Raw genomic sequence first — 26,532 nt, 5'->3', positions numbered from 1 at the left:
CTTTCTTCCCCCAGAGAGAACCCACAATAAATCAAAGAAGATATTTACTTGGAGGAACAAAATTATCCTTTTCTGGTTCTTTGCCCTGGAAGAAAAGAAAGATCAGTCAAACATTTCCATCCCTGCAACACACATGCAGGCCTAGAAGAAAAAAAGACACATTTTGTATCCCTGCTCCCAGGGAAAATCAGTGCTGAAGTTACAAAGGTACTGCAGAGGCACCAAAAGGGGAGAAAGATGACAAAGAATGAGAATTAAAGCCAAAAGTTCACCTCTGCTGTATGAATATGTAAGAGAAGCTGACCAGGAAGATGTTTTTATTGGTATCAGAGGCATTAAAGACAACAGGATCCTCTTGATTGTGTACATGAATGTTTCCTTACATTATAGGGTGACCCAGAACACAGAGAACACAGCAAAAGTAGAGGTACAGAAAGTAAAAACCAGAACAAGCAACAGCAAGATGCAATCATCTACTGTGCCAGGCAGCCTTTATGTCTGTGAAACAAGCCCCTAGCACAGCACCCATGACACCAACTGACCCTGCGCAGGCTCATCTGCTTCTTGTAGAAGTTGTCCCACTCCCGTTTCCGACTCTCCTCATCAGCTTCAGCTCCATGCCCACTGCCTTCTTCATCATAACTGGACAAGGCAGAAAAACAAGAGCAACAAACATTTCTGTAGCTGCAGCATTAACTGGGGGATGGGATTTAGTAAGCCTCAGCCATCCCAGCAGTTACAAGAGGTGCTCTAGGTCACATCCTTCCTGAATGCACCTTAGCCTTTAGCTTTGCTGCCATCCCTCAACCTGGACAGCAGTGAGTGTCCTCCAAAAAATTAATGAGGTTTGTTAATCTCAAGAATTAGTAAGCAGTAGGATGAAATAGCAGCACATGACCAGGGCTCCATTTCAGAAACTGCCAATTTCTCCCATGGGTTGGAGGAGTCACTGCCTTGTGTCATGTACCCTGCCTCTAAATCTCTACTGCCCTTGGAGTGGAGACAAGCAAAGCATCTCCTTACTCAGCCTCAGTACTTCACAGACTATTAACTAAAATTCATGTATTGGATAGAAATGCATTGAACAAAATCCCCATCACTAACAAGCTGAAATGCAGCAGCTGCTTCTCTCCAGACAAAGCCCCAGAGGTTCCTGCCTTCCACAGCTGCCACAGTCAAAATTTAGAGGTATCACAAATCAGAGCTTTAAGGTTGATGATTGTTACAACTTCCAAGGCCAAACCTACAACCAAGTCGTGGAGAGCTTCAGTAAATCAAGCAGAAAACTGTGTGCTGTGCAACAGCATTGGCCATGTCTTCTCCGGTCCTGAGATCAAACAGGCTCAGGTCACAAGAATACCAGTTTCCCCTGACTCAGCTGGACATGCCAGAAGGACAAAGCCACAAGTCTTGCAGCCGTTTAAGGTAAAGCACAGAGCCAGGGCAGCCAACAGTACTGCACATCCTGGCAATGCTCCATGGGCAGTGCAGGCAGTGAAACTGGCATCCCAGTAGAACTGCACGGTCCCTGCAACTCTGCCAGAGCACCAAGAGGAAGAAAAGTTGTCATCTCTACCCTGCCAAGTGTTTTACAGAATGAATCCTGTTTCCCACTGCACATCATCTTCCTTTTGCTGTCAGCCTGACAGGGAAGCACCAAAATCCAGCAATCTGCAAAAGCAGCTGTCCCTGGCACTCTGTTGTATCCTCTGTGATGACTAAGTTGTGACAAATGGCCCCTCGGCCTGCTGGCCCACAGATAGGAATGAACTCTGGATCATGCCATGCTTTGCTGTCACACGGGTCTCAAACAGCTTTGATCTGTGTGACTGTGAACAGGCTGAGCCCACTCACTGCTTAAAAAAAAATCAGGTTCGTTTCTTGAACCAATCACATTCTGCAGGGCAGTTCTCAGGTCAGTCAAAACAGCTTTTGGCTCTCTGGGACACGAATGTGATCAAGGCTGCCAGTGTGTGTGGAAAATTAAATTCCAGCCCCTGCTGCCAGGAAGTTACAGGCAAATACCACCACACAGAAACATGTGCTGAAAACAGGAGTGGCCAAGGCTCGCAGCTGGGAGACAGCTCCTGAGAGCTGGGTTTGAACCACCAAGCACTGACCTGCTGAAACCTCTGCAGCCTCTCCTCCCGCCTTCATAGAGTTCTGGGTCGTATCTGTCCCAGGAGGAGCCTGTGGGTCCAATGCAGGTTTTGCTCCAGCTGTTGCTGCAGTGTTCCAGTGACTCCAGCTGCCTTTTCACTGCCCCTGGGTTCTTGCAGAAGTCGCAGCCCTTGTTGCAAGGTGGGGTGACGTCCCCAAAGAACCTGGCGATGGCATTGTGCCGGCACCTGGGAAGTAAAAGGGGCAAAGACCTGGTGGTTATTTTTATTGACAAGACCCCTCCAAACACAAGGAGTGTTTGGATGAAGATTTGAGCCTTTTTGTTACAGAGAATGCCTATCCCAGCTGGAATCACAGGGATTACAGACCAGGAGCAGAACTGGGATTGCTTCCCTGACACCTTGCTTAAGGTCTTTCTGCCTCTGCTTCCTCACAAGTGAAATAAACAGTGGGGTCCATCTCTTCTGCTAAATGCTTCCAGATCCTTGAGATCTTCAAAAAGCATGACAGGCTAAACATGCATCAATTCTGCATCACTGGCCAAGCAGATTCCATGTCTAATCAGGATGGCTCTTAGGATGAAGAGGTCATGAGGTTGCCTACACCTCATAGTTCAGCTTGTGCCTGTACATTTCACATAGGGGAGCTTCTAATTTCACAGGTTTGAAGATGAAGAAACTTACATTTGAGGAAAGAAGTGTATATCACACCCCAGACAGAGTCCAGACTGAGGTGACACAGGTGACACAGAGCCTGGCTCTCAATCTGCTCACACATGCTGAAGATCAGCAGCCAAGGTTGGGACAGGGTCCTCCATCCACACAAACCAGTCCCCTTGCTGATTCTCTGCTGCACAGCCAGTTTTGCCAGCCTTAGCACACTAACCATGTGAAGATGATTAGATTCTTCCAGGAACCTTCACAAGATTTCTGGCAGACAGCAGCACTTTTTGGTATGTAAAGAAGAGTTTGGTGACAGAGATACATAACACAGACAGGAAGTAATTCCTCTGCTAGAACAGTCCCTAACTGAAACCAGTGAAGACTGATTTTGCTAGAGGAAGAAGAACCAGGAGGTTACATTTTTTCTTCTTTTAAAAAAGCAGGCAGAATTGAAAGCTTTTAAAAACTTGGCTTTCACAGCAGAAGTGGCCAATTGTCTCAATCAAAAATGCTGATACCAGATTGGCAGAAACACTTCATGAGGCATTTAGAGATCAAGTCCTGCAGCCAAGCCTCAACAAGGGTTGTTTCAGAAGGGAATTATTTTATTGCAAGGAAGAACAAAGCAGAGATTTTTCTTCTTTACCAAGGAGTGCCCTAGTTGGCTTACCAACTTCATCTGCAGAAAGTGGGTCACAGAGGGGAAAAGTAAGAGAGAGAGCATTTTATTTACTCTCATTATGAACCCTTTAAGCCAAGCCTGAACTTGCCAGAGATCTAACAAGTGCAGTTTGCTTCTTAACGCGTATGCGTGCCTGGGAGGAACGTAACTGCATGTCTACCAGAGCATCACAAACTCTGCAAGGCTCTACAGCTGGCTCCCTTGGCTTACTCATTCCCACAGCCCAGGAGGTTAGTTTGCCAAGAGGAGAGTGAGTGAAGCAGCAAAGCAGCAGGTTACAGACTGCTGTGGCCACAGCACTGTGTGCACTGACACACGGCAGACCTGGTGCTGCTCAGGTAAGGAGGGCTGCCCCAGCAGGAGGCTGTGCTGCAAGGTCTGGGAGCCTGGAGAGGGCTGTGACAAAGCTGGCTTTATGTCCCCCTGCAGAGCCACACTGACTCACACTCTTCTTGTGCTCAAAGAGCTCCTTTCACAGGGTGGGGAGGGTGGGGGGATTGGGATGGGGAGGACACATTCGATCCCCTTGTCTTGCCTTTCCAAAAGAGCCACTGGTGCTGCCTGCTCTGCCAGTGCAACGTGACTATAGAAATGTCAGCGAGCTGCAAGTCAGCTTTTTGTTCCTGCAAAGAAAACAGGCAGGCATTCTCATTAGTCCACAGCTCGCTCTCTCTCATGTGCACTGCTCTGCATTGGAGTTAACTGAGGCGTGCAGTAATGGTCAAGCCCTCTCCTCACTCCTGCAGCCTGCTCACCAGGCCTGTGCTGGGGAGGCACATCCACGCACACCTCTGTCCCCGACTGCAAACAAGAGAGGTGCCCCAAGGGAGGCCTTTGGTGGCAGCAGAGATCAGCTCTGAAGTCATGGGAATGTAGAGTTCTCATTTCTAACCCATCCTAAAGCCCAGCCCTCTCCCTCCAGCCTCCTGTGGCTGCCTGCATTCTTCTGAAGAGTTACTCAAACTGGGGCCACAGCCCTGCTTTTAGCCAACGGTGCTCACCAGTTGGGTCATAACGGAAAGTCAGTTGCAGAACTAAGATTGCAGATCCAGAGTCCAAGTCAGAAGGCCAAAAACACAGAGTTACCAATAAGGGAGGAAACTGGATGAACTAAACACAGTGATTAACTAATGCTCAACTGACCTAAAGCTTAACTGAATGCAAGAGGTCCTGAAACACGGTTGGTTCTGTGTGGTGGGGAAGCTTCAAGTCACATGAACACCTGAGGAATGCCCACAAGAGCTGATTTCCATACATTAATGGTAGTTTGTATCATTATACAAGTCCTAAAATTATTTCATCTTTTAAATATGTAGCTGTATTGTTTGCATTCCCCACCCTTCGACAGGAACATAGGAGCTGACCACTGGTCTTTTTAAAAGGTCTAAACATGATCATTATTTCATTTGAGGCATCCTACCTTGATCAGACATCATGGGATAGGATGGAGAGCAAATAAGAACTATGGCTATTAACCTGTTTTTGTCTGGCCACTACATTTCAAGAGAGTGCTAAACCAAACACATGACTGCCTGCACCATGCCTCCTTGATTTTGTATTTCAACTAAACCAGGAGCAATTAGTGGAAGCAGATGGACAGTCAGAGAGACAGCAAAGTCACCTATCTCAAAAGAAATTTTGCCTCTTACAAAAAATACCAGAAAAAAAACAGGATTTCCTCATGTGATACAAAGAGGGGTACAAAGCCTTATCAGAAGAGCTCCTCCACAAAAAACCCAAACTCAACCCATCAAGTCCTGCAATAGAGACAAAAAACTGAAAGCTTTAAAAAAGACAAAAATCACTTGAGGACAAATCAGTTACCTAGGTGCCAGCTGCCAAATAAAAGGCACTTAATGAGCTTTATCAAAGAGAAAAGCAAATTAGGAGACTGATGAGAAATTGCCATTCTGCACCTGTCTGAAGGATTGTACCTTGTGTAATACCATCAGAAGTTCAACAGCCATCCGGAACAAGCCAGTGGGGGTCAGCTGTCCCCAGCATACAAATCCCACAGGGTCAAGGGAATATCTGACCTGGCCAAGGGCACAGAGCAAGTTCACCACCCAGCATACCCCCTGGCGCTGCTCTGTCCTTGTGCTTTCTTGCTCTGCCCTTTGAAAGAACACAAGATCCCAGCGCCTTCCACGGCGAGTCGGAAGGAAACCAGGCACCGTGAAGAAAAGCGAATTGTTTTAACATCCCCCCTAACTATGGCAAGAAAAGAATCAATTTGAGTCCCTCTCCAAGAAAAAAAAAAGAGTAAAAAAAAACAAAGCTGTGATTAAAAATTAAATAAACGCAAACTCGGCTGCGAGGAGATGTACAGAGGAGGCAAGCAACAAGTGCTGGGTAGGAGCTCGCAGCAGCAGCTGGTTGGGTTGCAGCGGCTCCTCGCCACCCGCCCTCCTCTCTGGCACCCATGTAACACGAAACTTCGCATCTCCAGGACAACCAATAACAAAAAAAAAAAGAAAAGGCATAGACAACAGCTGGCTGTCAGCAGCAGAGCAGAGAGGAGCCGAGCGAGGAGGCAGAGACAAGCCAGGATGAGGGGAGAGATGACGTGAAAGTTGAAGACGACAAAAAGAAACGCAGGAGGAGAAGAGTTGGCAGCGCGGCTGGGGTAAGGCTGAGCTATTGCCGGTGTCCGCTCAAGCGCGGAGAGTTAGCGAAGGAGCTTGTGGAGCTCTCGGTGGGATAAGCTGCAGAACCAGCCACAGAGCAGAACTCGCTAGCCTCGATTTGTTTGTGAGGGGCACTCAGGAGCAACAGGGGCGAGAGGAAAAGCTTTTAATAGGATCGCAGAGACCTGCGCCGCAGCCGCGCCGCTAACAAAGGGGCCAGCCCGAGCTTCGCCGTGCTTCCACCGAGCTGGAGCAACCAACTTTGCTGATTAGAAAGGCTGGCTGCTCATTTTTCCTCTTGCTCTGATGGAATGTGACCTTAGCTGATAAGCAGGTCTAGCACAGAATTCTCCACGGTGATGACTTGATGTATTGCTGCTTGGTGTGGCCAAGAGAGGCTCCGCTGTACGAGCAAAGCGGTGCCATCAGCGAGTAGCTGCCAGCACAGGCAAGCGCTGGTGAAACTAAGTGGGTGCAAGCCACTGCCTTCTCCAGAGCTCCTCCCTGCTGGAGCCAAGTTTGATCCCCAAAATCCTCAAGCAAATAGCGAGCTTAGGAAAGAAACCCTGGTTGGGGAACTAGCAGGATGTGCAAGTTAAGCATCTGTGTCCAATAGAAAGAAGTGGAAAAGTTTTACACAGCTTCTTACAAGAGCATTAAAAAAAAAAAACAACCCAAACCCAGCTCGTGTAGCAGGCACAGAGGCTGGTTTGATCAGAATAGAGAAGCCACTGCTCTTAGAACACATTCGTGGTCTGAAGTTTACAGGAACAAAAAACTCAGGTTTGTAGGGAAGGAAGAGGAAAAGGGTTCCCCAGATACATGAAATTACACAATCACAGGGATCTCCAGGTTGGAAAAGACCTTCAAGATCAAGTCCAAGCTTTGTTTTGCATAGAGAGGTGTCCCACAACCTGCACTCCCACCTCTGTTTTGCTGCTGGGTGTGGGAAGGGGGTGGTGAGGAGACTGACCATATAAGCCTCTGTTTTCCACCATCTGAAGTCAATTACTCTGTTTGGAAGCCCTTGCAGCTCCAAGCACTGAGCTGGCTAATGGCACTCGCTTCTTCCAGGAGGCACATGGGCAGGCAGCTGTTTACAAACAGGTAGGGAATGAGGCAGAAAGCAAATTCTCGCAGAAAATAAATGTGTCTTCCCGATCCTACACGTGCCTGCAGGGAGGAATGTTAAGGATCAGGTATTTCCACTTCATTCTCGTTAAAGGGGAAGGGAGGGCAGGTCTTTGTGACCTACGTGTTGTACAAATACCAAGTTGGAACTGCTGGGTTGAGAAGATGTAATAGTTGAAAGACACACGCCTCCAGACTAGCCTTAGGTTCAAAGGGGACGGAGGGAAGTTTCCACCCTGATAATGAGGGGTCTCTGTAGGTTGTTTGTTGCAGTTAAGATGGTTCCTCAAATAATTATGGGAAAAACAAAGTTTAGGAGAAAAACAAAACAGAAAAAAAAAGAGGGAGGAAGGAAGGGAGAAAGGCAGAGGAAGGAGTGGAGCAGAGAAACTCGCCAAGTCGTCCTCACCAAAAGAGAATCTTGCCAGGTTTGGCTGGGGGCTTGTCCAGCCACAGCAGTGTTGTACACAGGCTGTGTGTGGGGGTAAGCAATATGAAACACATGTCTGGGTAAAAGCAGCAGGACGTGGCTTGTGCTACAGCTGCCACAGTGCACAGGGCTCTCAGCCTGACTGTGAAGCACAATCACGCATGGGAGCAAAGGTACAAAATCAGTCATGTTTGACAGAGCAGATCCCCTCTGCAGCACAGCCCCTGACCCACACAGCCTCCCACTGGCAGGGACTGAAGAGACTGTGAGAGAGCTGAGTGAGGACAGCAGCACCCACCCCTCACTTCCACACAGGCTCTCACTGCTACCCTGTGCCACCACAGCTGATGTGCTTCACAACCACTTCTTCTGAGGAAGCAGCTGTGTAACCTTCCATTTGGAGTCCCTGCACCCAAGTGGCATCTTTACTAAGATTAGATCAACATAACTCCAAAATGTTTGTGATTTCTGAGACTAGTCAAGGAGAGGGCACAGAGGTGGCTGAAAGAAGATGGAGGTGTTTCCAGCACTCTCAGCAGGCTCCAGCTGCCTTACCTTACCTCAAACACTAAACTACTAAAGGATCCCAGTATGTTTGTGAAGTAACTATCCACCAGGCTTACACAGGCACACAACTACCCCTGTCAACTTCCTGGGAAATTGTTATTTTGCTAATACTAGAATAGACTTTCATGCTAGATTCTAGCATCAGTCACCCTAAAAAAGCTCTCTTGTACAAGAACTACAGGTTTATTTTTAAAACTGACCTTTTCCTTCCACTGGATGGATCTTGTGCTTTGGTTCCCCCACTTGAAAATGGGATCAGTTACGAGGAATGGCTTCCTAGGGTTTTGTGGCCTTGTTTGTGAGATGGAGTGGAGAAAAGCAGAGTGTTCTGTAGAGGTGTAGGGACTGTCAGCTGAGTGCCCCAGTGGGTACCTCAGATACTGCAGCTGCTGTTGCAGGGAATTCAGTGCCTTTTTATATTAATCTAATATTAGGTTGTAGGCAAGGAATGGAACATTTACAGCACTGCCTCAAGACCAGTATCCAAATAGTGGGTAGTGGAGATGACAGGGTACTCCAGCCAAACAGCTACCCAGCCAGGGCAGCTTTATAATCTCAAAGAAATGTGTGGCCTTCTTTTCCAGACCAGTTGACAAAGTCAAGCTTTTCTCCCATGACATTGAGCTGCAATTTACCAGTTTTGGGTGTGTGCTGTTTAAAAGGCTGAATTCTCTTGATACTGCAAACTATTTTCATCTGCTTGGGAATGAATTATAGGTCTGTCTGGCTCTGTTTGCTCCTGTTTTAGGGGAAAAAAAAAGATACAGTTCACAGACAAACCCTTCAGCTTCATGTGGCTGGGTCAGCTACAGTCATGGCAGCAAGCAGTGCATTAACAATGATGAGGGAAAAGCAGGCACTGATAATACAAGTCCATTTCTATAGCCCTTTTTTATCTCAGAAGTACATTGCGAACTCAGAACAATAAACAATCACATCAGAGTTATTACATGTGCTGCCAAAATGCATCTAAACTCTAACAGCACCTAGCAGCCCAGCACTGTTTTAGGACAGGAAGCACTGCAGGCCTTATGCATGTGAAGTCAGAAGCAGGTTTCAGGATCCAAGAACAAAGCTGGTAGGTTTAGGAACTGGCCAAGCCTTCATGTTCTCAACACAGTGGCCAAACACAGCCAGAGTTTATTTTGAAACTTTAGACGAGAACAAAAAGCTTCCCCTCCCCTTCAGCTGCTCACCACTCTCCTTCCATGAGGCTGGGATTGCCTTCTATGATTTCCTACCAGCTAAGCTCCTCCAATCCCTTCAGACTTCCCATCCCTCTACCAGTCCAGTTTTCAACCACCTTACTTGACTTGCCCGAGGATTTGCTTGTCCACAGCCACAGTCCTGGGAAAAAGACAATGTTGCAATGAAGAATGCTGTCCTGCTTTGTAGGGTCTCTGGAGCAGTGCTGATTAGGGCAATGGGCACTTGCTACCTTAGGACCAGAGGCACTGGCAGCTTCAGGGCACTATCAACAGCCTCCCTGACTCATCTCTTCTTTTACATTACTGTAGCAACAAACCCACACAAGCAAAAGTTCACAGAGGAAAACAAATGGATGAAAACCAATGGATCAGGAGGTCATGTGAAAAGAAATGTAGAGCATGACTAAGGAGCAACCATGACTGCAAGGCTTGCTTTCACCTACTTTCATCCTCAACAGGCTCAGTGACTGAAATGTAACTAGCACTTAGCAAGCAAAAACCATTTCAGTTTGTAACTGCAACAAAACCAGGGACTTACTCTATCTAAAGACACACATACCAATTAGAACACCAACCTCTGAAGGTGGTTCCATGTTTTGCTGCTTTTCAGAGATGAAGTCATCCAACAGAGGGATGGATGACTTATCCAAAGTCACACCACCAGTAATATCACTGGCAGGCCAGGAAGATGCCTGCACTTACTGACTTCCAGCCCTAGGGCTAAACCACAAGCCCAAATTTATGTCATTTGCTCTGAAATAAGCTGCTCCCTGGTTATGGATAAACAATTGTCTCGCTCCTCAGCAGTCAGTTTGAGATCACCCACTCCCTACCCTTTGACTTCTGATGCACCTGCATAGACACATAGACTCCAGCTCTCCAAACCAAAGACAGGCAAAAAACCCGTTTGACTAATTTCCATCCATCCCAAATTACAACAACTGAAGTAGCTTAAGGCAGAGGCATGTGGGACCCCTCCTTGGGATGTGGGCCATGCCAAAGCTCTTTTTCTTGCCTGAAGCCTGGAAGCTACCACACACAGCCAGTTCTATGTACAAAGAAAGCCAGACAAAGGCTTTTCTCTTGAATGTCTAGATCGAGGCTTTTTAATGGTTTTATTCTCAAAAGGGCTGAGCAGCCAACTTCTGAGTGCTTCAGTATGGCATAAACCCATTAAAACAGTTCAGGAGGATCATCTCAGTGCCATTACAGCCATTTTCACAGCTTTATTTAGTGGGCACAGCAAGATGAAGCTGTATTAAAAACAAGTACAAGCACTTTCTGGGAATGTAACTCTACAGAAGCCCTAAATGTAGGGCATACTTTGGTTTTAGAGGGCATCTAATCCTGGAAGCTGAGCAGCACACCTCAGGTGTCAGGCACACCCCTGTGCTCCCTTTATCCAGCAAAGGCAGGCAACTCATAGCACATGTGGCTTTTTCCCCCTCAAAACAAACCTGAATGAGAAGATTTGTTTTATGCCCTCCCCTGCCAGGCCTTGTAACACAGAGGAGGGTGAAAAAATTGATGATCTTGCCCCACTGGTAAGACCAGATAGAGGAGTTATTTTTTAAAGAACAGCCAGAAGAGGAAACAGCTGAAACCATGAATTTCAGGCTGCCACCCCTGCCCAGCAGGAACTTCCACACTGCCTGCCACAAGACATCACCATTGTGAGGTCTTCCTTTTCTGTGTGAGTTTCTCATCTCTTCACTTTTATTTTTGCTTACACAATCTCTAAAGCTATGGAGCAGAGGTTCATTGCCATCAGTCTGACATGCTATGAAGACTACATTGCACTGTGATCATTCAACATTTCTTCCGGGAGTTCCACCAGCTTTGCTGCCATCCAGCCAATATCTCCTCTGCTCTGGAGGGTTCTCATCCTCAATGCATGTAGTTACAAGGAAGAACAACGAGCAAAGAAAAACTTCCAGCTAAGTAAAGCACTGGCAGACAATTATGTTTGCTCCAAACCCAAATCTGTGAGGTACCAACTTGGGTGAGAGTCCTAAGCTCTAGAAGAAGACTCCAGTTTGAGAAAGTAAATCATCAGTTAAGACCAACAACCTTAAATTTCAATTCTCTCCAGACTTGCCTGGTTTAAAAATAATCATTAATCATTACAGTCACTACTTCAGATACCCTGCACTACATGGCCTTTACTTGCTGCTGGTGATTGGGAGCTTACCTGAACACAGTATAGTTAAAAATAAGGAATTCATTCTTACAGCTGTGCTCTAAAATGTGTAAATCATCTTATCACTGCTGTGCATGAGCAGACACATAAACCAATTTGCTTAAGTCACCCAGCACACCAGCCTTACCCATATGCCAATCTGTAGGATAAGATCTTGGTTCTGCTGAAATCAGAAAAAAGATGACAATCAGAACTAGTCCTGACCAAAGAGTTTGCGTCACAAGCAGCACAGAAGGTTGGCTCATGAATAGAAATCACTTTCTTGGTGAGTTCTGGCTTTTTTAAATAAGTGATTTATTCTTTACCCTTCTGCTCCACAAGCAGGAATCCAAAAGCAGTGGGAGCTCATGGAACCAGAGTGCAAACAGAAGTGCAGTCAAGCAGAAAAACATTTGCTTCCTTGCAACTAGGTTAAAGACTGCACCACCGACTTTAAACCTTGTCCCTGGAGAAGTTCAATTCAAGGTAAACAAGCAACATTCCTGGCAAGTTTAAGAATAAAAACTCCTTCACTTAGCTGCAGATTAGGTACCATTGGGCAGGGGAATGTCTAGTACTGAGAAGACAAGCTCTTTTCATTTTAGGCTGAGCAATTTGCTAATCCATCTGGAGTTTCACCACTCTAATCAGGAATTTCACACTGCACACCCACACTTCAGGAGCTGGCTCTTCTGCTTGCTGCTCCTGGTGCAGCCCAAAGCATGATACGAAAGGCTAGTGCAGACTCTTTGCTGGGAGAACTTCTGGGCAGGCAGAAACACCCCCAAAAGGAACAAACATTTTCAGAATGTTAGAGCCAGAAATACTATTTTTTTAAAAGAAAAAAGAAAAGTTTTATCCTGGAGCCAAGAGCAGAAAACAAAACATTTCACCTCTGCCTGCACTGCCATCTCTTGGAATGGAAACAAAACTGGAGACTTGCTGACACAGAACCCTGCAGCACTCTGCAAAGGATCATGCAGCCATTTCTGGTACAGTACTCATCCTCATCTGGAAAGAACTATTTCACCTTAGTCTCAAAAGTGACCTTCTCAGCTCAGAAGGCCACAGCTATGCCTCCCTGCTAAGTTGCACAGAGATCTTTCTGTAGATGCAGATTTTCCATCCACCCAGACTCCTAGGAAACCAGCTGGTGGTGATTTCTTAGGTCTTATCTTGGACTCAGAAGAACAAAGAAACCCCTTTTTGAATTGCATAAACATACAAAATGTAATTTAACTTGGCTCTGTCATCTCCAAGCCCAGCATGCAAAGAAACAGCCAAGGTCTCTCTGTCCTCAGTGTGTTTAGAAAAACTGAACTGCAAGCATCCATTTGTTTGAGTAACCAAGCCAGATGTGCAGTAATGAACTAGCTGGCTTACTCACCACTGTCCTGATCGCTTGGCTCTGTGCTATCACCAAGACTAGGATACTAAATTACACTGTTCCAAGTCCCAAAAAAACCCAGTGCTGACTATGACAACACACACACAAGCTAGGACACTCTGATAGAATAATGACCAAAGAGTTATAGTTCATCCATAAAACACTTGGTTTAAGTGGAAGTCAACAATATCCTATTCCAGCAAAACTTGAACTCCCCCAGCTCTCATGCAAGATTGTTTTTCACAGCATCTTCTAAAATCTTGCTGATAGGGCAAAAGAATAGCAAATATTGGTGGGGAAAACTGAGGTGCCTAACTTTGACTAGACTAATGATGTTTTCAGTAACAACACTTCATGATGATCATTCTTTCTGAGAATGAAGACAGTGTAAGGTATCAACAGGGCAGAAGGGGTTGGGTCCACAATGGAGATCTCTTGATATCAATTCAGGCTGAGGGATGATGAAATTGATAATAGTCCTACAAAAAAACAAAAAGAAGCACTCTGAGGTGCTGGTGGATGAGAAGCTGGACATCAGCCAGTAATGGGCAGTTGCAGCCCAAAAAGCCAATGGTATCTCCTGAGCTACATGAAAAGAAGTGTGATCTGCAGATCAAGAGAGGAGATTTTGCCACTCTACTCTGCTGAGACCTCACCTGGAGAGCTGTGTTTAGTTCTAGGGCTCCCAACACAAGAGACCTGCTGGAGTAGGTCCAGAGTGCCACAAAGAAGATCCAAGGGCTTGAGCACTTCTCCTATGAAGACAGGCTGAAAGAATCTGGACTGTTCAGCCTGGAGAAGCACAGACTCCAGAAAGACCTTAGAGCTACCTTTCAATATCTTAAAGAGATGTACAGGAAGGCTGGGGAAGGACTGTTTAGAAGGACCTGTGGTGATAGGACAAGGGGCAATGGTTATAAACTGGAGCAAGACAGGTTTAGTTTGGACATTAGAAGGATGCTCTGCACAATGAGAGTGGTGAAATACAGGAACAGGTTGCCCAGGGATGTGGCTGATGCCCATCTGTGGAAACATTCAAGGTCAGACTTGATGTGGACCAGGGCAGCCTGATCTAGTTGGAGGTGTCCCTGCTGACTGCAGGGTGGTTGGACAAGATGACCTTTGAAGAGTCCCTTCCAACTCAACACAATCTTTGAATCTGTGATATCTCCCCAACAGATCCAGGCGATTTTGTTGTTCTCATTACCAGCAGTGGTGGGCAGATATCCATTGTTCAATTCATATATATTACTTCTTTAGAACAATGACTTAAAAGAAGAAAGCTCCATTTGCCATACCATGTACCACTCACATTCATCTATGAGAGCCCGAAAAGGATCCAGGTGTCCCCAGGGAACACAGATTTTTGTCCTCTCTATTACCACTCAGTAAAACTGGTTGATAAAACACTACTATGGGTATTGCAGTAAGTGATTTCATTTTGGAAGGGGCTGTTTGTAGATGAAAGAGCAAGAAGTCCTCAAGGAAATCTATTTGATGTTAGTAACAACTGAAAACACTGTATCACTGGAGTTCAGCACCTGGAACTCAAGTCCAGTTAGAACTAAATTCCTTTTTGGGACACAAGTTAACACAACTGAAAAAAACCTCAAAGATTCTTTCACTGGGTTGAAGCCAAGAGGGCAGACACTGTCCACTTTTATCTCTGTGCCTGCTGAAATAAATGTCCCTTAAGAAGAAACACTCTTTTGCCTTTGCTCAACAGTGCAGCTGACAAAAGCACCCACAAAGCCAGATTTTGAAATTAAAACAGTGCCAAAACATGCAGACAATTAATAGTTCTCCACCTTAGCTACCGGGAGCAAGGACTGAGACCAGATAAACTTGTTTTCCTTGTGATCATCACCTCTATAAGAAGGTTGGCAGCTTCCTAGCATTAGTCAGTGAAAAGATTCATTCTCTGTTTGGTTCTTCTACAGCTTAAAGTCTGGAAAGATTGAGGCAGAATGTCTTCTGAAGGCTTCCTGAAGGAATTGCAAACCATTGGTGAGAAGCTTCTCCTTAAGCTCCAGAGACTGCCCAAGGCTGACCCGGTGGAGATTGTGTCCTTTTGTGTGGTTCTTCTGTTTATTGGTGAGTGTTTGGTGGAGGCAGTGGGGCTGTCAGAATGTCTCTTCTCTTCTACAGGGGCACCTTGCTCCACAATCTTTGTTGCTGTTGCTGGCAGCTGTGCTGAGAGACCCAGTTTGATTCCTAGGTTTAGCTTTAACTACTCAGTGTGTATCTCTGCATACACACAGATCACAATAGGTAACAGCAGAGCTTTCTCCAAAGCTCTCATATTTAAGCATTATTTTTAACAGCAGTATTGTAACCAAGCCAGACCTGCTGCAATATTTTGATGCATAAAAGAGCACTTACAACTAGTGTTATCAGGGCATCTCACATACACAGAAGACATTTGAAATCTGAGACTCTTGAGTGTCATCCCTGTGCTTAGTTCAGTACAAGCCAGGATATTTCAGGTGGGCCTATTTATTCTCTGATAACAGCAAGATCCCTCCTGCTGCTCTGTGGGATGGTATGGAAGGAATAACAAATAGCTGCTGGACCAAGGGGGTGAAGTTTGTTTAGACAATGGAAAAAGAAGCAGGAAGGAAGGAAAGCCCTCCCTCTAAGAGAGGCACACTTTGCTCCCAGCCAAAATAAAGGGTGTGTATCCAGCCTGGACACTCCTCCCTGGGCTGGAATTCAGAAGGGCACACCTGCTGCTTTGTGTTTTTCTTACCTACAGCTGGTTCCTAGTTCCCTCAACCTGCCAGCCCAGCTGCAGACTTCCAAGGCCCATGTGCACACACACACATACACGTTCACACACTCGTGAGTGTTCTGCAGGAGCAAACTTGTCATCCTTTTCTACTCCAGATAAACCAACACCTCCCTCCCAACACCACCCATCTTGATTTAGTGTAGAACAGCTCACTGCTTTGGGAAGCAAACCCCTGCATTTGAAGTGTCTATTTTTTCAAGCTTGATCCAGAAAAAAGACTAAAACCAACCCAGTCATGAGTATCTGTCCTCATTAAAGGGTACACTGCACACACTCCTCAGACCTGCAGTTGCCAGTGTGACTAATCAGATGCTCTCGAGTTGCTTCTGACACAGCTATGGGGAGTGCTGGATCTCCATCCTTGCCAGGCACACAGCTCTCACTCCTTGTAACCTCTGAAACAACTGCCCCCTTAGGTAGGTCAAGATGTACTCCTATGTGGTTCAGTACGTAGCTCAAGATCAGGAAATATCCAGTGATGATTGTCCAGGCTAAATGGATAACTAATACAAGGAAGCAGGAACTTAGGAGGAGGGAGGTGGGGATCTAAAAAAGAAAAGGTTATCGAGAAACCAGCTTTTGCTCATTCTCCTGCCCATCAAACAACTCTTATGCAGAAGACATTAGAGTTGCTCTGCTATGACTGCTATGTTGTGAAGCATGGGACACGGGCATGGAGGTGGTCATGGTGTTGGGTGGAAGGTTGGAATTGATGACCTTAGAGGTCTTCTCCAACCTTAACGATTCTATGAATATCCTTCACTTCTCTTTCCAGCTACTGTTCTGCTGCTCATGATCATTGCCTGCAGCTGCTGCTGCTACAGCTGCTGTGGCTGCGATGGACATGACAACCACAGGCGGAGGAAGACCCAAGTCCGCCCAGCTACCCATTCATGAAGGGTAACAATCTACCATCAAGAGCATGTGTGGACACTGTGACTCAGTCCTGTGAGAATGACCTTCTACACTACTAGGTCATTGGGATTGGCAATAACAGTGCTCATTAATATGACTCAGAGGAGCAGAAATCACAGCATGGAACCCCTCCTTTCTGTGACAGCCACCGCTGGACTCTGTGGTGTGACCAGAGAGGTAATGCTACCTTACTATCACCATCTCCCTCTTCTGGGCTGGGGGAGGGGTGCATGGACACCTGCTGTTGAGCAAACAGACATTCTATGCTTGCCCAGTGACAGCCCTGCCACTGGGCCAGCTCAGGACTCCCTTTGTGAGCATGGAGCCACAGACCAGGGCGGAGAACATGCACACTGCCAGGTGCTCTCTTCACAAGTGGCTAATCCAGAAGGATGGTGCTGGATGCTAACAAAGCCCACCAACATGACTGGGAGGTCCACATGGACAGTACATCTTCGATTGAATCCACACCTGCTCTTTCAAAAGCCACCTGTCATGGATGTGCTTAGGTGAGATGTCTGCTGAACACAAGTCATGGACCTTCTGACCCAGGCATGCCAGCTGAGGCTATGAGTACAGCTGGTAGAAAATGCTCCCTGCTTTATTTCATCAGCATCACAATGATGTGAAATTGCCAAAGAAAAATATCAGATCACGTGCAATACCCTTTGTAAGCAGAAAGATGAAGGCAAAAGGAGAAACTCACCAAGCTACAGCTTAATTTCATCATTTTGCTGCTAACAGTGCTCCCTGCATGGTTCTGCTCCTCTGCTCATTGCAGGTGAATGATCCCTACAGAGCACAGGAGCTAGAGAGATGAACAAATCCCTGTTCTGGCCCAAGGGATTTGTGCCTGGCCCCCTGCACTGTGCGCAGTTCATTTTAGTGGGCACAAGCATTATGCCTAAGGTATGTCCATGAGACTACCCAAAGGCATTTAGGAGGAGTGACAAAGTCATTCACAGGTGCCCATGCAGGAGCCAACAGCAGGCACTGTGACAAAGCAGATCCAAGAAGGGGCTGTATGGCTGAAGTTAACAAGTGCAAATAAATCCCTTTTCCATGCTACAGCCACTGTGTATGTTTGGTTTACACCTTGGTGAACTCGAGGAAGGGATTTATGGGAGTATAAGGCTGTGGCACAGGCCATGACTTTCACAACAGGGATAGCCAAGCAGAAGAGCATCATGCTGCACCTAATTGTCAGCCACTGGGCTGGGAGCCCCAGGTGTGAAATCAGTCACCGTTAGGAGAAGAGGTTAAAAGTTACATGCATGTAGAGAAGTAATCTTCTACCCTTGCATCCCAACTGATAAGTGCAGAGGAGTCAAAGGGCTTACACATGTACATACCAGAGCCAGCATCTAGCTGGAGAGAAAAGAATCAGCACCTTTTGTAACAGTGGGCTTGGAAGTATTCTGCACACATCATAAGGGACATAAAATGGGAAGCCATGTAAAGAAACCTCTTTTCTCTGATGCCTGCCCCCAGATTAGTAAAAAGCACATTTACATTAGTAGTTTACTGTGTATTTAATGCACTTAATATTCTGCAAAGCAGCTAGATTTAGGTATTTTGCCTTTTTTTGTACCAGAATGCATCCACAGGCAGCTATACAGAGACTAGTGTAAAAACTCAGATAAATAACCCTCAGACTACCAATGTTACTTTCAAATCAATAGAAGAAAAACTCTGCAGCAAAAGATGAGAATGTTCCTTAGAAAGGAAATATCTGAGCCCCCATCCTGACAACTGCCAAGAGAAGACTGCACTGACATGAGCTGGTCATGCACAGATACACTGAGACTAACAAAACTCCGGCCTTGACTAAGCTGTCACAGAGCTTTCACTCCCACACAATGTGCTGGGGGAGGATAAGCTCCAGAGTGGCACCAGTTCACTCTGATCCACATTCAGGGATGCACCACGCTGACCTCTCTGTCAGAGACGTCTTTGCTCTTCTCTCTTACAGACATGTGGCAATCAAAGTGCCATAGGAGGTCTCTCTTTTGCAGAAGACAGACTTAACAGATGTTTCTGTATCTAAGCCATGAGAAGTGAGACAGGACAGAACAGAACAGAACTTCCTTTTTCTCCTGGTCTGTGTCAGACAGTGCCAGCTACAGGACTTAACAGAGTCCCATTGAGAAACATTTCAGCAGCATGGAACCAGGCTGTGCTAACAGTCAGGAGGAAGCTCAGCAGGCTGGAAACATACCAACAACTGACAGGTTGCTGTCACCAAGAACAAGCTGCCAGGCCTTATCTCAACAGGAAAAGCTACATGACTCCCAGTGGTGCTACAAGTTAAACCACTGACAGATACCAGCGAAGGGGACAAGAGAAGTGGCTCCTGGCTTATCTCTGCCACTCCTGAAGTTCCTGAATTAGAAACAGAATCAACACAGCAGTGTTTTTTAAATGGAGAGAATATGAAGCAGCTGTATAGAGAAAGCAGGTGGAAAAAGCAGAGGAGCAGCCACCACATAGGGGAGAGGTCCCTGAACTGATTTCTACAAACTTGCCTGGACCCCACAGGCCTATTGTTTTGCTTTGTGTTGGTTTGTGCCACCGTACCCAGCTGGACTATTCCTGCCCAGCTTATAGGTATGCCAACTGTTGGTCTGGGCAGTCTCTGCTGCCCTCTTGCATGCAACAGATCAGGTTGGCCTGAAAGATGCCCAGCACATCCCCAGCTTACTGCAGCTATTCACTTTTTGACTACAAACCTGCCAATCTCTGGGTCCCTACCCAGCACTTACACAAACTTTCGTGTTTTGGGTTGGGTTTCAATCACTACCCACAGAAAGGGACCTGGAGTGCCCTGAGCATCAGTGAGAATGGATCCTCTCTTTCAAAAATGGGAGCATCTCTCACTTTCAAAGAGGGAGATTCAGAAGAGCAGAGATTAAGGGAAGACTCCTTCAAATACAGCGACTTCCGTGAAAGCCTGAGTGAGCCTGGAGGGAATTGCAGGCAAATACAGACACTTCAGTCCTGATGATACAAGCAGTGAAACAGCTCCTCTCCAGAGACAATGAGACCGGAGGCTCTCCAGCAGAAGCGGTGGAAGCTCTACTGATGACTTAATGGAATAGCTTCTGTTCTGTAACATTATCCCTCTGTTTTCAAAGTGATTTGCTTGGCTTGTGACAACCAAGTTTCGTTTTACATAGCTGAACACACCCTGCTCTCCTTTTCCCCTCCCATCTCTCTCCAGCACCATCCCTCTGGTCTTCTTCCATAAGGAACAGTTTTATTGCCGTTTTATTGCAGCTAACAGCAGTGCGAGAGGCTCTGTCATGAGTTTAATCCACCTCAGCTGTCATGATGATGTTTGTACTGGAGGGCAGTCTTGTTCACAGTCTCCTTTTAGATATAGCAGTTTCATAGCAGAGCTTACAATACACACTCAGCCAGGATCCAGGAAACAAAAGTCTCTTTTCTCCAGCACCACCTTCAACAGGTATACCAGTGGCTAAAGCCATGGAGAGGAAGAAATGTCTGAGTGACATCTGAACTAGGTTTTCTGAGCTAGGCTCAAGACCTTTGATTAGATTAGCCACACCTTTGCAGGAAAGTCAGCTGTTAATAATTTACTGCAGGACAAACAGGCACCTTCCACCCTAGCTTTGTTAAGTCAGCAGCAGCACTAAGGGGGGTCCCTTACCACCAAGATCTCTTGAAGAGGGTACATAGGACGAACCAGAAGCAGCATCCACAACAGCTTCAGGTATTTATAAAAATCAAACACAGCTCAGTTATTTCAGGACATTAAATGGGGGTAGCAAAAGGGACAGGAGCTTTCTAGGGAGTACACAGGGCTGCTGCCTTTGGAACTGCAGAATTGGACTTTGGGTGCCTCCTTCCTAAAGGTGAAGGAAGCTTTCCAGAACTGCTTTCATGTCCTGAATTCCTGTTGATGATCTGCCATCATTCCAGAAAACAACTCATGAATTGTATACACTTGGCTGCTGAGAAAGAAACCAAAACTTCAGACTGAAGAGTGAGCTTGTGCTCCTAGTCAGATGTGACTTGCTGAGGATGAAACCTGCTGTTCATGACTAACCTTTTCCTCACAGAATTAAAGATATAGACATAAGGGGCAACAAGTCAGAAATAACCAAGATCTATTCCTGCATCACGTCTTTACAGTCCTATTTGAGAGAAAGCAGGAGAAATAATCCATCTTTTCCCTTGGGAAGCAAGGAAGCTTTAGTAAAACCACAAGAAGCTTGCAAAGAGGTACTGGATGTTCTTTAGAAAGCAAATAACCATTACATAAAGTAACAGTGAAGTGCAAATGTGTAGAACCCATGGAGATCCCAACTTTAATTGCTGCTAAACCAAAGTACTTCATGGGAGGCAAACTTGTGCTTCTACTGCAAAGCGTGACCACAGCAAGGACTGTTAATGGGAGACCTTTTTTACTAGGCTGTTGTAAGCCTTGTGGAGCAACAAGTTGTATGTGAAGATCTTTGCTTACTGATGCTGGGAGGTTTGTTTTGGGTTTTGTTTGTGTTTAAGTAACTCAGAGCTTAAGTGCTCAGCTTCCTTTTAGGGTTCAAGCAAGTTCTTCTCCTCAATACCTGTCTGTCATATGCAGGCTGTACATCTGACAGAGATGAAGGATTCATACTGAACATACTGGGAGAGACACTATATTATATATTATTAAACTGTGATTAAAATAAATCTCAACTGCCATAATCTCATGAAGCCAGAAGCTTTCCTCTTTACATCTCTAGATCTGACTGTGAAACTGACCTCAGCTACTTTTTTTTTCCTGTGTTTATGCTCCTATTTCTCTCCCTTTTGGAAGGGGGATGCCTACAGTCATTTTAGGACTGATGCTCAAAGCATAGGGAGGATGCACCAACACCTAATATTGTTCTTGTCTACCTCCGGCAGGGTGGAACCCAACATGTCATCAGTACAAGAGGCATCCTCAGCTCTGGAAGACCTAAAGAGCCTGATTACAAGAAGTGACTGGGCTCTTGGAGGGCTAGTGGTGATTGGCATCTTCTGTCTTGTTTTTATTGCTCTCATCTTATTTGCTGGCATCTTTGGGTGCTGCTCATCTCCAAGGCACAGACAGTAATGGTTCATAAACAGTGTGGCAGAGATGCAGTACTTGAAGCCCTGCATCTACTAAGCAAGAATAAGTTCAGTCACAATCTGATTGTGGTATTCATAGAAAACTTTTCCACCTTCTACTCTCTGGGTGGTTATTTTTCTCCATGCAACCTCCCTGCAACAAGAGCTGAGCAGCAATGCCAGCAAATTGTTCTGCAAGTCCATAACAAACTCAGTACCAAGGGCTGGCTGGACTCAGGAATTGCACACTTAGCCACATACCAAAGTCAACTCACCACCGCCTGCTTTTCATCTTTCAAACAAGACCACGGTTTAGAGGTGACAAATGGTCAACCACCACCTAAAACTGATAAAGATGTCTTCCTCTGCTGCAGTTATGTGGATTTGTGCAAATGGGCAAAAGGAAACTCTGAACAGCAAAAGCTTTGTCTAAACCCACTCTCTCAAAGCAGCTTATACTATTGTTCTCCTGTTGTACTCAGACAATAGCCTAAATATACTATGCAAAAACTTGCTTGGCAGTGTACAAGTCTGTCTTTATTTGTTCTTACTTAGAACCCTGCAAGGTCAGAGTTTCAGGTTTGCTTTCACTGTTTGGATAGTGAAGAGAGCTGCATTAATTCAAAATGTAAAAAAAGAAATGAGAAGTGGTGTTCCCATCCAGAGCACCTCAGTCTGAGCAGGGAAGCCAGTCAGTGGTGCTGCAACTCTGAGATGCATTTGCCTTGTTATACAGTAGGAAGAATGTACTAAGCTGGGGGAGGGAAGAAAAAGTAAAGGAGATGAATGGCTTCTGATTAGGCCAGTGACATTTCCCTACAGAGATCTCTCCTACATACTCAGTGAAATCGTCTTTCCATCATTATCCATCTGAGCAAAAGCAGAATGTTTTCTCTCTGTCCTTGCTCCATTGTTGTCTCATTGCTGCAGTGCAGCTCCAGAGAAAGTCCTGACTTCAGCGAGCAGTCAGGCTCTCATGGCACTAGTGTCTATTACACGAAAGGATTGTGTAAGGAACTCACTCTGCTGATAGCCAGCTTCAGAATCAAGGAAAAATAGATACCAAGACCAGGTTTCTTGAGGTTAGCATCTAACCAGGTCGACAGAGCTGCCTCTCAGATTACACAAAACCCAGACACAAAGAGCCATCTGGCTGCTCGTGCTGTGAGTTTGCAACACATGCCAGAAGATGCAGAGCTACTTAGCCTAGTAAGTGGATCAAACTCATACAGGAAGAAGCCTCCTAGTAGCTACATCCCAGAATCACCCTGAATTTGGGCAAAGAGTTTCTCCTTCAAGTGCTCCTAGATTCAGTGTTCTGCCATAGCTCAGTACAAGCAAGACCTTCCCAGAGAAATCCCATAAAAATAGGATTTGTTTACCAGGTGTGACCACATGGAGAGAACATGCTCACCAAGACATCAGAAAAGCAGCACATGTTAAATTCACACTGGAAAAGTTGCCCTAGACACAGGTACAAAAACCAAAACAAAATGCAGACCTGAAAGCCAGACACATGTTGCCCATGTTCAGTCAGTGAGCAGGGACTGCTCTCTAACCAACCAAATGACAGCCTTGATGTCTTACCCAGAACAGCAGTTAGAACAATTACAGCTTACAAGTCAAAACTAAACCTGAGCAATTCACATTGTGGTTGCTGCTCTGCATTTAGATTGGGCACGTCCATACTTTGGGCCTGTTCCTGAAACAGTCAAAGCACCATCAGCTCCTTCTGAAGCCAGTGAGAATCACAGATGCACAGCACTCTGCAGAGAGGAGCCTCTGAGAGTCAGAAAAACATTCAGCCTAAATGCTTCCAACCCATGCTGATTAAGACTGCCTGTTTCCTTAGATATAGTGAAAGAGGAAAGAGTCAAAAGAACAGCAAATGTAACTAAGCCATCCAATCATCAAAGACATAACATAGTGATATTTACAGCCAGAGGACTTAAGAGTTTAATATCACCATATCACTGGATCAGGCTCCAAGACCAACATCTCAACTCAGAAGTGGGAGTGAGGGCTCAGGGACACTTTTGCAGACTAGAGAGCAAAACATCATGCAGTTCATTCAATATTTTCCTTTTCCTGGAGGTGCAAGATCTCAGCCCTAACAGTACCTCAGAAGGGGTAGGACATGTTTTCCCCAACATTAACCAGTGCTTGAAAGAAGTGTACTCACCCCAGCTGCTCACAGAAGTTCACAAGGGCATCAAAAGCTGTCATCACAGCTTTGTCAGACTCTTTTAAGGTGCCTTTTTTTTCCTGAAAGTAAATGAGGACAGTAGCTATAGTCTTTCATTTAAATATAAAGAGATAAAGTAACTCTAGTGATAACCAAATCCAACCCAGCTGATCACCCAGAAGCAGCAGTGGATTCCCTTACAGTGGGCAGCTTTAAGACTCGACAGAGTGCTGCTGACTATCTCATTTCAGCTACACTACCACCTAGGAAGGGTGGAACAGATGATCCATGGGGTCCCTTCTATCCCATGATTCTGTGATATGGCAATCAAGTACAAACACCATCCTGTACCTCCTCCAAATTTCTGCTCACCCACACCCCTCTATATAGAGCTGAAGCTGGCTCTGGCAGTCCTTTCCCTTTTCCTGTTTCACCCCCCTATGCTCTACCTTGGAAGAGGGCTTCAGACAGCTTAAGACCCAGCAAAACTCATCTTTGTACATTCAGAGGTCACTGCAGGCAAAGAGGCAAACCAGATCAGAGCAAAGGCAGTAGATCTAGGCAGGTGGATGCTGCTCTGCAGATCTTACCTGGATGCTGGAGAGCTCTTTCTTAATCAGGAAGCTGACTTGATCCCGGTCATTCCTTGAGTAGTAGAGGCGGCAGAATGATGCTTTCCCATCCCTCCCAGCTCTGCCAGACTCTTGGTAATATCCAGCCATTGACTTAGCAATATTCCAATGGGCCACAAATCTGCATGTGATAAGAGAACAGCAAACATAAGCCTGCAGGTTTCTGATATGTTTTCTGTGGGCATCAAAATCAGTGAAAAAATAGGGCAGGGAAACCATAAACGACAGAGGATTCAGCAGAGCAAAGGATTTAGCACACAAACCTAAGTTGTCTTTATACAAGACAAAAGGAGAGCAGCAGAGCTATAAAAAAAGACAGCTGAGCAAAACATGGACAGGATGTTGCTCCAAGTGGATGGAAAGGAAGGAGCACAGCAGTATCCCAAATGTGCAGAAGATCATACAGCTACGAAGAGAGAATAAGGACATCAATTTAAGGACTTTGGGAGATTTGACCATAAAAATGCAGCATTAATAAAAAAAAAAAATCAAGCAAATTACTATTTATTTTGTGGAACACAATCTCAACATTACAGATCCCAACTTGAAATGCTGGACTTTTCAAAGATATTTCTTTGCCAGCAAAGCCTGCATAGGAAATTCTCTCTCACCAAGCTCACCTGTAGAAGAGGACATCTTTCCCAGCCAGCAAATGGAAGCATTACTAAAGTGAATGTAATCTCTGAAGGAAGGTTTAACACATTGCTGCAAGACTGCTTTAAACCTGCTCATACCTGAGCATTCAGCAATTCATTTTTTAACTCTGGTGAGAGGATTTTATGCCACAGTAACTCTACCAATGTTTTAAGTACCAGTCTGCCTCAAAAACCAGCATGCTCCAGAGGCAGGTATGATGCATATGGGTGTGGCAAAAGATTAAATGACAAAAGCAAGCAAATACATTTCTCCAAACAGAAACACACCAGGAACAGGCCAGGCAGGAAGCATCAGAGCCCTATGCATTTAATCCCCATCAGGAAGTTTACTGAAGGGATTGATAAATAATCTCAAACAAAACTAAATTAGCAGTGAAGACAGAGGATCAGATTCCATCAGGAAAAGAGACACCTCTGTTTTCCTTTTTGTTCAAGGAGTCACCTCCAGAACTTGTCAGACCTGATCTCAGCTGATAACATACACGAGAGCTCAGATCTCTGCCAACACAGAGTGAAGACTCAGCCTTGCAGTGCCACACCAAGGCCAGCAGTGCCTTGTTGCCTGGGCTCACATATAATGGCCTTCAAACTATTAAAGAACATCTTGTAAAGAGTTATTTAAAGTCCACTCCTTCAAAACTAACCATATCCCAAGCTGATTTCAGTTGTATTTCACTCTCAGCCAGCTCTTTGCACTACAGTTACTCTGCCTATTTAAATGATTGCTGCAGTGAATAGGGCAGAGTGGTTTCAGCAGGTCATTAATACAGCAGACTTCTCATTTCTCATTTTGGGTAACGTGCATCAAGCAGTAAAGCAGCCTGCTCCTGCTACAGGATCCTGCTATCTGGCAGCACAGTGAGAAAGAGAGAAGGATGGCTCAGTTCTGGACTGCTGTGACTGTTTCAGTGACATCCTGTCCCTCTCCCACAGTGACCAGAGCAATTGTTTTGTATGGATTTCAGAGTAAAGATCAAGACTATGTGAAGTGTGTGAGCTGCACCCCAGTGATCCCTGTACTAAGTGATCACAGCTCACAACACTAACTCGGCACAGCTACACTGCAGTGCAGGAATTCTAGCAACACAGAGTAATTATGGTTCCCCAGAGGAACAGCAATTGAAACCATGTGTAAAGTTTCTGTCCTTGAACTAGAGTGGTATTTTTATATGGTTACTGCATTTGTGAACTGCTTCTTTCTTCCCCCCTAGTGCATTGCAAAAGGAGATGTCTAAAAAAAGCTGGCTCTGACTATTTTAGGA

General features: G+C 45.6%; 2 protein-coding genes across 4 annotated transcripts in view; one reads left to right on the top strand and one right to left on the bottom strand.

Annotated features, from left to right (window-relative positions):
* RECQL5 (RecQ like helicase 5) overlaps positions 1-26,532 on the bottom strand; it is a 40,503-nt gene that overhangs the window by 7,581 nt on the left and 6,390 nt on the right. For all 3 annotated transcript variants that reach the window (XM_064151027.1, XM_064151025.1, XM_064151026.1), the window contains exons 7-11: positions 24,573-24,735; positions 23,980-24,062; positions 2,121-2,348; positions 543-642; positions 49-85 (exon numbers count right to left, since the gene is read on the bottom strand). In XM_064151027.1, the coding sequence (XP_064007097.1) occupies positions 49-85; positions 543-642; positions 2,121-2,348; positions 23,980-24,062; positions 24,573-24,735 (611 nt within the window). The remainder of the gene's footprint in view (positions 1-48; positions 86-542; positions 643-2,120; positions 2,349-23,979; positions 24,063-24,572; positions 24,736-26,532) is intronic.
* On the top strand, positions 5,770-22,311 carry SMIM5 (small integral membrane protein 5). The gene is made up of 4 exons (XM_064151029.1): positions 5,770-6,091; positions 14,935-15,088; positions 16,561-20,433; positions 20,856-22,311. Exons 2-3 carry the CDS (start codon positions 14,962-14,964, stop codon positions 16,680-16,682), a joined length of 249 nt encoding a protein of 82 aa, XP_064007099.1. The 5' UTR covers positions 5,770-6,091; positions 14,935-14,961; the 3' UTR covers positions 16,683-20,433; positions 20,856-22,311.

The sequence above is a fragment of the Pogoniulus pusillus genome, chromosome 11 (assembly GCF_015220805.1).
Source record: "Pogoniulus pusillus isolate bPogPus1 chromosome 11, bPogPus1.pri, whole genome shotgun sequence".
Classification (NCBI taxonomy): Eukaryota; Metazoa; Chordata; class Aves; order Piciformes; family Lybiidae; genus Pogoniulus; species Pogoniulus pusillus.
This window is presented reverse-complemented; position numbering and strand designations above follow the sequence as displayed.

Coding starts and splice junctions, on each gene's coding strand:
- SMIM5 (XM_064151029.1), top strand. CDS start 14,962: ATGTCTTCTGAAGGCTTCCTGAAGGAATTGCAAACCATTGGTGAGAAG. Junction 15,089..16,560: donor TGTGGTTCTTCTGTTTATTG/GTGAGTGTTTGG, acceptor TTCTCTTTCCAG/CTACTGTTCTGCTGCTCATG.